This window comes from Anser cygnoides, chromosome 11 (genome assembly GCF_040182565.1).
Source record: "Anser cygnoides isolate HZ-2024a breed goose chromosome 11, Taihu_goose_T2T_genome, whole genome shotgun sequence".
Classification (NCBI taxonomy): Eukaryota; Metazoa; Chordata; class Aves; order Anseriformes; family Anatidae; genus Anser; species Anser cygnoides.
The window spans coordinates 14,533,944-14,546,321 of record NC_089883.1 but is presented as its reverse complement, the minus strand read 5'-3'; the positions used below and the strand labels follow the sequence as shown (position 1 = coordinate 14,546,321).

The 12,378-nt window shown below is 42.0% G+C and overlaps 1 protein-coding gene across 4 annotated transcripts in view; it reads right to left on the bottom strand.

Moving 5' to 3' along the window:
• The window catches only part of TBC1D2B (TBC1 domain family member 2B), a 39,442-nt gene extending 27,622 nt beyond the window's left edge, over window positions 1–11,820 (bottom strand). The window contains exons 1-2 of one of the 4 annotated variants that reach the window (XM_048081332.2): window positions 10,971–11,820; window positions 1,849–2,002 (exon numbers count right to left, since the gene is read on the bottom strand). In XM_048081332.2, the coding sequence (XP_047937289.2) occupies window positions 1,849–1,984 (136 nt within the window). In that variant the 5' untranslated portion in view covers window positions 1,985–2,002; window positions 10,971–11,820. Of the gene's footprint in view, window positions 1–1,848; window positions 2,003–9,244; window positions 9,378–9,455; window positions 9,877–10,970 lie in introns of those variants that run through there. The other 3 variants (XM_067004074.1, XM_013177492.3, XM_013177493.3) reach the window with 3 other exon arrangements.
• Between the last annotated feature and the right edge of the window lie 558 nt (window positions 11,821–12,378).

The following is a 12,378-nucleotide window of genomic DNA, read 5'->3' as shown; positions in this document are numbered from 1 at the left end:
GGGAACTGTATCTACACAGACTGCAGAGACAACAGATGAGTTTCAGGGTGTACCTCAATTCTGAGGTAGAAGCCAGAAAGAACACAGATTTGGTGTTAAATTACACATTATGGTTTATCTGATCCAACAGCCTGCTCCCAGAAGAGGGCACTCCTGTCTCCTGCACACTGACTTCCATCCTTAGCTGCTAAGCCCCGTGACCCCTCCCTTCCAGCAGCTCTGCAAGTCACCTGATTGCACAGTAAATATATTCCACTCAGTAATCCAGCTGAAAACAGAACAAAAAACAACCTTCCCTTTTGGCTAAACTTTGACTTAAACCAACTCAGCACAGGGTCAGACAAATACCACGTAACAATGCAAAAAGGGAGACTACCTAGAAGAGAGTGAGAGGCTTACAGTAGAACAAGAAAGATTTCAAAGAAGAAAACCTTGTTACCCTTTCCAACACCTGCAAGCTGTTAGATTGCTGTTACACAGCAACACATCTATTTTTGCAGCATATGCTTTGACAAGCTGCTAACCAGATTGTATGCTGACAAAAAGGCTGTCTCAAACCACCCCACTTCATATTCCCACCAATTCTCCTGTAGTGATCCCAGCACTCATCTGTCCCTGCTGTAAACCACTACAGGAAGCCACACTGACCAAAAACAAACGTGGAGACAAAGATGTTTCCTGCCAGTTTCCCTCCCTGCACTACCGTAAGGAAGGTTGAGACCAGCACCAGTGCTGGACCAAGGGAGATAACTGAGCATCTGTTTAGCGTGGCTGGCTATTCGACTGGTGTAGCTGACACAAAGCTGAGCTCCTACTGAAACAGACGCCAAAGCCAGCTGTGGCTGAGCAAGCAGCCACAAGCAGGCTGCTCTCAAATGAAAGCAGTAAACTGGGTTAGAGGACAAAGCTGCAGCATGGGATCCAAACAGGGGGAGGGGAGAGGAGGGAGGGGAAGATGACAGCTTAACATTTCCGGGTTTACAGGAGGAGCAAATTGAAAACAACTAAACATGAAGTTTGTTGATGAAGTATGCCTGACCTCAAGACACTGCTTAAATCCAAAGAGCTTTACTAACATGTTTAACTTGGCATAGAACAGGATTTCTTAATGCAGTCTTATTTATCAGTCACAGAAATAAGCAAGCAACTCATTTTTGTAACCATCCTGAAATGAAACAATTCAAAAGTGTCAAAGCAGTGTAGTCAAAACGCAGAATAATTTTGTACAATACATTGCTACATTTTTATATCTCTGACGCAAGTCTAAAATTACATTTTGATTGGCTGAAGCTATTATGGAGACTGAATTTCATGTGTGTAGTCTTTGCGCAAACTGTCTTCCAACTGCAAAAAGCAAAGAATATTTATCACAATCAGATACACCCATCACACCAAAAACCAAGTACGGTTATTTTCAAGAACAAAGTCTAGTTACTCAGAAGACAAGATATACCTGCTCCCATTAAAACCTGCACTTCACATTCAGAATGCTGAACACACTAACTGTTAGGAATCTAAAACTACAAAAAGAGAAGTAGCCTCAACTGTACTTTGCCTCTTCATGAAACCTAGTCATAGAAATACTCTGTTTTACTTGATTTTTTAAAAAACTGTTTTTAAAGAAATCAATCGGTTTCAAAAAAGAGATGAAATCACACACAGAACTACATTTATGTCATGTTACTTCAGTATCATCAAAATATGCAAAGTTTAAATAGTTACTTAATAACAAGATGAAGCAAAAAAACTTCCAAAGACTATGGTCACTATTCTTCCTTTGTGTTATGCCTTGTGCTCATTAACTTATATTGAAAATAAACACGGTTTTTACTCAAATTTTCAACCTACCAGGATTGTCTTTGGCAACCAGACCTTTGGAAAAGTCACTTGGTGTAGGAGAAGTTCGACTGTCCCTTTTTGCTGCATCAAGGTTGTTACAATATTCCCACCTTTTCTGTTGAAGCTCCTGAAGCCAGTAGGTCATATCCTGACGAGTTGCAGCCTGCAACACAAGGAAGCAGAGTGCTAATGAGACCGGTGCATCTCTCAGGCATCTGAATACCCAAGCGCAACCAAAAGGAACAACCCAGATCCCTTTGCTGGTCTGCTAATTATAATTACCTCAAACCAGTTATGATTTAAAAGAAATAACCACTAATGTAGACAACACATGTTGCGCAAGCATTCATATCCCTGACTTCCATACCGAATCCATTTCTCTTAAAATACAAGTATTTCTTTCCTCCAGTTTTAAACTCAAACACTAGAAAACACAGCAGCATCCTATATTTCACAGACAAAGTGTTTAGATACACACAAGGCCAAGTGCTGGGTCCTGCACCTGGGGCGCAAAAACCCCAAGCAGAGCTACAGGCTGGGAGATGAGTGGTTGGAAAGCTGCCTGGCAGAGAAGGACCTGGGAGTACTGGTTGATAGTCGGCTGAATATGAGCCAGCAGTGTGCTCAGGTGGCCAAGAAGGCCAACAGCATCCTGGCTTGTGTAAGAAACAGTGTGGCCAGCAGGGCTAGGGAGGTGATTGTGCCCCTGTACTTGGCTCTGGTGAGGCCGCACCTTGAGTACTGTGTTCAGTTTTGGGCCCCTCGCTACAAGAAGGACATCGAGGTGCTCGAGCGAGTCGAGAGAAGGGCCACGAAGCTGGTGAGGGGTCTGGAGAACAAGTCTTACGAGGAGTGGCTGAGGGAGCTGGGCTTGTTCAGCCTGGAGAAGAGGAGGCTCAGGGGCGACCTCATCACTCTCTAAAGGTACTTGAAAGGAGGCTGTAGCAAGGTGGGGGTTGGTCTGTTCTCCCACGTGCCTGGTGACAGGACGAGGGGGAATGGGCGAAAGTTGTGCCAGGGGAGGTTTAGGTTGGATATTAGGAAGAACTTCTTTACGGAAAGGGTTGTTAGGCACTGGAATAGGCTGCCCAGGGAGGTGGTGGAGTCACCATCTCTGGAGGTCTTTAAGAGACGTTTAGATGTAGAGCTTAGTGATACGGTTTAGTGGAGGACTTGTTAGTGTTAGATCAGAGGTTGGACTAGGTGATCTTGGAGGTCTCTTCCAACCTAAATGATTCTGTGATTCTGTGACAGCTGCACATCTTTATTATTAGACGTCCCATACCCACACACAAAAATTCCCATTTTCATTACTTATTTGCTTTATTATCAGCAGAAACCAACAATTTAATAATATATCGTACTGCCATCTAATTCCATGATAATCCCATCAGCTATCTTGTATACAGTGCTATTATGCGTGTATATACATAACCTACAGGCCTACAGTCATTAGTATGAATAGCTAGTAAGAGTCCAAGAAGCCAAACATCTGTAAGCCTCAATCAGAATCACAGCTATACGAGTCCTTCCAAATTGTGGCAAATGACAGTCTACAAATGCCAACAACAGACCAAATAAAGGTAACAGACACTGAAGGTGCTTCCCTGAAGAGAGTCATTTTAATTAAAACATATCCTCAGCAGCCAACCTAGAGCAAACATTCGGTGCTAGTAACATGGTATGTTAAGGAATAAGATGTTAACACTTGTGAAAGGACACTCACCTAAGTCCTTAGTAAGCACGCAGAGTGTCCTGTCACTAGTCAGTCCTTCTGCCTTCTCTCAAAGTGCTTGGTGGCATTACCAATGAAAAACCCACACTACTGGGGAAAATGACTGTTTTACTCTTTAGAGACAACTAAGTACTGCATAAAGCACATTAATGACACAGGTTTGTCTTCATTACTGATAAAAGATAACTTTTGGTCTAGTCAAATGAAAGATCCATTTACCATCGTATCTCAACTCAGAGCGGTTCATTACAAGACAAATCTAAAGCAACATAGCAAACAACAACTGACTCCTCCCCAGGGTGCTCTCTCTGGATCAGCAATGTGTGATATTGGTGTTTAGCAATCAAAGATAAATTTTTGTTTTACAATTTGGCCTTTCTGTACCTGTATGAGCTTTAACATCCAGAACATTCTATGGCAGATGGCTCCAAAGCACTGTTCAAGCAAGCTAATGAGAAAACCGAGACAGTAATTCCTGGAGCTGATGCTCCAGTTCCTCTCAGCACATCATATGCACAAGGCAACACAACATACGTGAATCTGATCAAGTAAGCACACATAAAACAAATCAAGTAGTGCAATACACCAAGCAGATACAAGAGGATGCTGTAGGTTCACCTTCCTCATTTGCTAAGACAGGCATGTAAGCAATGTATTTCTATTCTGTATTGGAAGTAAGTTTCATATACTTATTCTTGCTTGCTCACAGGAAACTGGGGCAAGGGGAATATTTTCTTCCCATGTCTTTTTTTGAAGGAACTAGTTTAAGTATGTCTATGAGGTTTCTCAGAAAGCAAAAACTTGGGCCCTGTGAAACACCAATCCACACAGCTGCCGCTGGCACTCTTGGAACAACCACAGCAGCGAGTGCCTCCCCTGCTGTTCCCAGAGCCAAAGGGTTCTTTGGAGTTCTGTTCAGCAACAAGCGTCCATTTCTAATACATATCAGAATCTACATTCCCTTGAGATTTGCACACGGGCCTTGTCAAGCAAGGTTTTACTGTGCTCACATAGAAAACCACTCGGTATTCAAAGAACTTCCACTAACACAGGATGTAGCGTTTAAGCGGTTCTCTGCTGCCACAACAGCTAATGAGGCAATCCACACTGACTCAACCTAAGGTATACCTACAATTAACTTCTGCCCATGACTAGTGCAACTTAATGAGCTCTTGTAATATTTCGTACCATTGTCCTCTTCCCAAAGCTCTTTAGAAAACAATAAACTGATTTTATCGGAGTTGCTGCTTGCCATTGCTTTTAAATTCCCATCTGCACCTGTTCTCTGTTGAGCAGCAGATAGACGCCCTCGGTTTACATGTGATGGCACGGAGGCACAGGGGGGCAGTTAGCAGTTACGGTCCTTCAGTGTCAAACAGGATAGCAAAGCAGTAGGTGTTTCTCTCTTCCTGTTTTAAGTCATTTCCCAAGAAGTCCTTACGACTATGCCACTGCACCGTGTGTGTTATTTTGCCTTCCTTCCTCAACGTAATTGGTCTTCCTTCTCTTTCTATAGAGGATTCCCACTCCCTCTGAACATTTTTGGCTGAGTTTATACAAGTATCTAAATTATTTACTTTACATGTAAAAGAATATGCAGTGACCTTCTGTTATGATGACTTTTCTTCATCAAAGTTGGTTCTTGGAAAATGGCTTTTTCTAAAACCACACACAGAATGTAAGTTTATCATTTCCCCTCCTCCTAAACAAACAAAGACAAATCTGCAAAATCTGTGTGTGAGACTTGAACTGTCACAGAAGGGGACACTCCCACGCTTGCCCCATTTCTCATGGTTTCTTCTAGTATTTGGCTACTGGTCACCGATAGAGACAGAACATTTAACTAGGAACAGCACTGATCAGACCTGGCAAAGAATCCTTATTTGTACTCAACTATTTTGTGGCTCTTCAGTAAGAGAGAACCTTAGCTAGTCACTGACAACTTAACAAGGGTATTCTTGCAAGAAGAAAAACCACCATCAATGGAATAGCAGAAAGAATGCAGATGGTCTACTTGCCTTCTTAGTTACTTATTAAATTAATTACAGATTTCACAGTAGGATAATTTTCCTTTCTGTATGACACTTGCCCATAAGAACAAATCTGTATCAGCATGACTACACCCATTAGTTTTGACAAAATGACATTTTCACAACAGAACAAATTCTGCAACAATACAAAGAAGAGCAGTCATGTGTTAGAGGTGTAAAAAGCCACACTTAAAATAATGTCATCTGAACTAATGCCAGAAAAGGAATTACTATTGCAAACCTGCAGGCAACAGCAGCAGCAGAAGACAATGTAAGTAAAGAGACGTGCAGTCCCCACTGCTTTTCAACATAAAGGATGGAAAATCAAGATCATTTACTTAAAACCCTCCCTGTGTTCTTCTACTAAGGATGCTGCAGGATCTAGCTGCTTCTGATGCATGTGTGACGTGAACAGAAAAATTCTTTGGAAAAAACAACTGCACAGTGACATCCTCTGCCTGGACCATGGTGGAACACGTATGCCAATAACACAAGCATTTTTGAAAAGGGGATCACCACCAGAAAGTCTGTATTTCTTAAGACTTTCTAACCCTGCTGTGCTCAAACAGCAAATTGCAAACCAGATGTCTATTTTTGGAGGGCTGCCCAATATTCAGTTCAAGTACTGTAACCACTAATCAGCAAAGTTAAAACAAGAAGTCTTACCAACTCAGGAAACAAATCACCTTCATGACTGAGCTGTCTTCTAAACTGAGTTAAGACCTAACTAAGCTGGGTCCTAAACCAACACTACTTAAACTCAGCACCATGAGAGGTTCACAAGGATGCCGTTAATCACTGCCACAGCCTTAAAGATTATTGACAAATTGGAGTAAAAGCTCCTAAATAGCTCTGATTTCACTGAGTTTGGTGTCCAATACTTTCAAGGATCTGGGCTCCGAACTCCGCAGTGCCTGGAACACATACTACTTGGCCAATAACCAGAAAAATGAGTGTTTGTTTTTTGTTTTAAAGAAGTCTGTGCAATTCTCTCCACCCCACCCCAATTCCCCCAGAAGTTATCCACCCACAAGTGACCAGACACACAGGCTATCATCACCAGCCAGCGTTGCTTTGTTTCAAAAGCAAGGGAACAGAGCCATTAGCCAAAATACACTGCTTTAAAAATAAATGAGAAACCTCCTCTTTGTTTGTTTATATATTCATAATGCTAATTCTTTTCTCCCTTAATGACAGACCTCCCTGTGCAAATATGAGCAAATGTTCACTTGACTGTATTACCAGCATTCTACACCACAGCAAGTATTTGCAGGATCAGGCCCTTTCCGTGATATTCTCAAACACAATTCTCCATCTACAATTCCCAAAGTGCATACTTTTCTCTGACTCTTCACCTAAAATTATGGTACTTGTTATGTATTTTTACAAAGGGGTTGGAAAAAGACTTTTACATATACTTTGCTTCTTCTAATGTAATTTAACTGCTCAAAATACGTAGGAAAAACTACGATCATGTAATTGTCAGCCTGATTGTCTACATTTCTAAATGATGAATGATTTGCTTTATTAGCTATGAAGGCTACAGTATATATTTTTTCCTCAGACTGCTATCAAACTGAGAAACAAACCCCAACTACATCATACCATCCTCAGTTCCCACAAAATACAAAGACTGAGCAATCCAGATGATGAAATCATTACATTAACAAAAATACTGAGGCATTATGAAGAAATAATGCATTCCTGAACCGCGCCATCATTGCAATCTGGAATTCCAGTTGCTCATTTCTTACTGCTCTTCTCAGCCTATAACAGTGAATGAGAAAGACCAGATGATGAGATCTGGAAATTTTGAACAAGAAGCAAATTGAGGAAAATAAGGCATGTGAGTTAGAGGGGGAAGGCAACATTTGATTTGACTTTTATCCTCGTGCTCTGTGTGTAATGTTTTCTTCAAAGATTCAACCACATTTGTTTTCAACAGAGGCTGGATCAGTCAGTCCTTTGGTTTTCCTTTTTAACTTAACATCTTGAATTCATTCTTGTCTCTACCTAATTTAGCTGCAAGATATTTTTATAGGCCTTAAAGAGCCATCATGCTAGAAGAAAATTAATTCCATCTCCAAAAGTCTTAACCCCTGGTGAATCACACAGCTGCAAGAGGCCGGCTGATCCTGCAATATCCCTTGAGATCTTCATTAATTCCTTATTATATAAATGCTTATAATGTAACAGCATTTTATGGACAGTCGCTTTGCTGCTTTAAGGCAAGCCTCAAAACAATGAGAAGATACAAAATTATTTTTTCTGCTAGTTACAGAAATGACCTTGACTTTTCTCAACTGCCGTATGGAAACATGAAGAGAGCTCCAACTACCATAAGTTCTTTCCTAGAGAGTACAGGAAAAAATGACTGAGAAAAGTAAGGCCATAATAACATCACCAACAAAAAGATACCAACAGAAACACAAAAAAGGAAACACCCCTATCGCTTACATTTGTGCATCATTGTTGAGCAATTCCATCTCCATGAGTGCAAGAGGCACCTGTGGCTGCTGCTTCACTACTACTGTTTGACAGACTAGTTATTTATTACACAGATAACATGTTATTTCCCACTATAATCAAAATCATAAGCTACTTGTTTCCCAGTAAAGGCCTGCCTGTTCAAAAACATCACCAAAACAAAATGTGCATTACGTACTTTCCTGAAGATTTCCATATATAAAAAAAACACTCAATAGTAACGTAAAATAAAACAAACCCTTACACCCAGTTTGCAGCTTTAACTTCTGTAAGATAAATACTCAGGGTATAAAGGCAGATTCATTGAAAGTAATAACAACATATATTAATGACTATAGGGACAAAAGAGTCATATTTACAAGTGATTACATGCAAAATTGCTGATTACATTGCTTTTCCTTAAACAAATATAGTTAAATTATTACCACAATAGTTTTCCAGTTAGACAACTTGTTTACTCTTTAGCAAAGTATGTTAATGATTCCTTATTTTGACAAATGTTTACAGAGTATTGAAAAATGTATACAAACACATTCTACAGTATCAACATTTTTTATCACTGTTCAAATTCCCACTGTTAAGTAACCACATAAGAAAGATCTCTTCCAATATTCAATATGAAGTTCTGCTGTTTCACTTAAATAACTTTATGGATTCTTTATAATCTAATATTAAGGAACTTGCTGCAAAAGAAAGCAGTTTGTGTGAAAGCTCACACAAAGAGCATTCCTTGAGCAAAATATATGCATTAATAGCAATCAAAAATAATACAAACTCAGATTAATTTATTCCTAATTTATCAAGTGGAAATGCCTTCTTTGTCCCCCCTCACGCCCAGCCATGACGACAAAGGAAAGATGTGTAAAAACAAGCCTGATGTTTAGTCTCATCCTGTGAATGTCTATGTCCTTGCAGACAGCACGATCCGCAGCCTCTGCTACTATCGGGAAACAATTCTCCCTCCTCTTCCTTCCTCCCCAAACAGTCTAGATTAAGACTTTTGCCATCTATGTTTTCAAAATAAACACCCCAAAAGTGAAAAACACGCCAATGAAAGCCTCCAAACCCACAGCCCATCAGATTTCCTTGGCAATCGCTTTTCCACCGAGACGTTTCCACAGAACCCACTCGACCAAGGCAGCCCTGCGCTCACCTGAGGCAATTCTTTCCTCCTTCAGAGGGGCACTTAAAAAACTACTCATTAAGGCAAAGATGAAGGGGGGCACTAGGGGCAGGCAGACATCTCTTATCAACCCCAGGTTCGGGAAGGATTACTTCTCTCCCTTAAAACAACAAACCGAAGCCAGCAGCGGGAAGTCGAAGGGCCGGGCCGGGCGAGCAGGGCACGGCGCCCCGGGGCCTACCTTGAGCACGGCGACGGCGCCGCTGGGGCCGTGCACCTCGAAGGCGGCCCCCTCGTCCCCGGCGGCAGCGCCGGCCTCGGGCTGGTGGTAGCTGAAGCAGGCGGAGGCGATGTCGAGGTGTCCCAGGGGCAGCGCCTCCTGCGGCCCCTTGAAGTAGTAGAGGTAGCAGCGGCGGGGGTCGAAGACGAACCAGCGGCTGCGGAAGCCGCGCAGGGGGCCCTTGCCCGACAGCTTCTGCAGGTAGCCGCACAGCTTCGGGGAGCACGGCCCCGGCTGCTCGCCCGGAGGGCCGGCGCCGGGCCCCGCGCCCTCCCCGCCGCCCTCCTCCGCCTCCGAGCCGGCCGCCGGCATCGCCTCGCCGCCCTTCGCCTCCCTTCCCTTCGCCTCGCCCCGAGCTGGTGGGGCCCGCGCCGCCTCACGGGACTTGTAGTGCGGCCCGCCCCGCCGCGAGGCCTCGGCCTTCGCGCTGCCGCCGCCCGGGGGAGCGGGGCCCAGCGGCTGCTGCTGACGTGGAGCGCTGCCCGCCGAGTCGCTGCTCTGGATCCGTGCCCTTCTAGTGTGTCACTTACCGCTACCGGGCTCCCACTGTTGTGTGACCGCGTTAAAAAGTGTTTCCCAAATCGTGGTCTAGCCCACAATCAGATTAAAAGCCTTCTTTTTTGTGGGAAGCTACATTACTAACGTGTATTCTCCGGTTCAGGGCCTTATCTCTGCACTAGTGACTTACTAAAGGTTGCAGCGTTGACCACAGGAGTGCTCGTGCCAAACACAGTCCTAACAGTCTCCATGCAGTGTTTGATCTCACCTAACAAACTCTTGCCACATGTCAAATCGCATCCCAACATCTGTTATTTACACGGGAAAAACTATGGAATATGCAGACAGCAATGGGTAAAAAGCTGTAGCTTACAGGTTTCAGACTTGTGAAGGCTACAAACCAAACTGCTTATATTTCTATGTTTCTCTGAAATGTCTAGCACATTTTGGACTCCAGGGAACTGCTAGTGTTAATAACAGAGGACTTATGTGACTCTCACTGTGACTTTCACAGTGAAGAGAAGTAGGTACACATTTCACATAATTCCTCCCAGTGTCTGGAATGCAATGTATGCCTATTTCCATCAAACATGCCTAATGCTTAGGGTACAAATAGAGAAAAGAGCCTGATGAGGCATAATCACCCCAAAATAGGAGGAGGCAACTGTGTATTTAATGACATTGAGCTTTTCATTCTCAACCTTAAAGACAGCACAAAAAGCTTGTTGTCAAAAAAAGTTGTTGCCATGGTTGTAGCAATGGTGTCTTTATTAGGATTATGCTAGGTATGAACTTGGTTCACCTGACTGAATTCTGACAGTTTGGAAGTTCTCAAGGTATCCAGAAATCATAAATCCCCAAAAGCTTCCTAGTCTGCCCTCATTTATAATTCCCTTAATTTCTCAGTGAAAAGTAACTGCGTCATCTGCCAGACAACATTTGCATTCTGTGCTAAAAGATATAATTGATATAAAGCACCTGAATATCCAGCGTGGTTGTCCTTGGGATCCACTTCTATGATGACAGGGGATCACAGCATTCTTCAAGTCCTTCTCTCTGGATGTCACCTACCGATGAGAAATGTGTCAAGTGAGGAAATAACCAATGTTCAAGAGAAACTTGTAATAGAAACTGAAGAATGGAAATACATCTCCCCAGTCAACTCATGTGACATGAAGTGTGATGCACTGAAGGATTAAATGTTGCAAACAAAGGGGAGACATTTTTGTCCATATTTTTTTCAGAATAGAATGACTGATTCTGTTGTGTTAAAAGCTGAGAGCTTTTTAGTAAATGTGGAAAATAAGAAGGGTTGATCCTGTCAGGTCAGTCAGATTTCTCTACTATATACTGCTCAGTATCTTCTTAAACAAACACAAAGTATTCTTGGTCTTCCCATAGCATCATAGCCTTTCTTGGCAAGCGGCATTTGCCAGTACATGAATTACACATGGAAAACACTGAACCCCTTCAGAAGCTGCCTGTTTCTTAATTCTGTCATTTAGACAAGTTTGAGTGCCCCAGCACTTATCCCTGATCTGTTACATTATCTTACTGATTTAGTGAAGCAAGGCCTTGTTCTTTGCACGCAGAGTACCCATGACTCCTACTGGCTATCAATAATTGCATCTTGCAGCAACTTACAGAATCGATTCCATAGGCCGCAAACTTTTGCTGTCAGTACTTCTCTTTTTTAACTTGCTGCTCAGCTTCCTTACAACACTCAAAGCAGGAGAATCCCCTATTTTTGCAGTTGATTCATGTAAACAGGAAGTTCCCCTTCTTGGAGATATAAGTTCCTTATTTCACGTACGCCCTTTTTTCACAAACAGATCAAATGTGGAATGGTAAATAACAGCAACTTATTTCTAATTGCTACGGGGAATAAACATGAAAACAACGTTTGAAAAAAATGCTTTTCCCTTTACCTGCCCCTTTTTTTCATGTTTTCATGTCTAGAATGCACAGATTGGTATAGGTGGCATTCTGTTGCTAACAAAATCTAGAAAACAAATATAAATAGCATCCCAAAAGATGAGATTTCACTCCTGTTGAGAAGAGAGGACCAATGAACCTTTTGGTCTGAATGTAATTCATAACCATACTACAACAGTCAAGTAAATTTCTTTTGTAGTGAAATAGTGGTTATACTCCCAAGAGAACTACAAAGGTATTAGTCAAACATGAAAATATTTGACATTTCTTTTTTTTTTTTTTTCTTCTTCTCTGGCATGTATTTATCTCCCAAAACTTCTTTTTACCATTATCTTAGTAATAGCATTTTTGACTGATTAAGGCCATCTACTACACTTAAAAAATAAAGCTCTATTTACTCTGAAAAATGAGAGACTGGTCTAATTCATTACAATTGTAACAGTTTTATCTT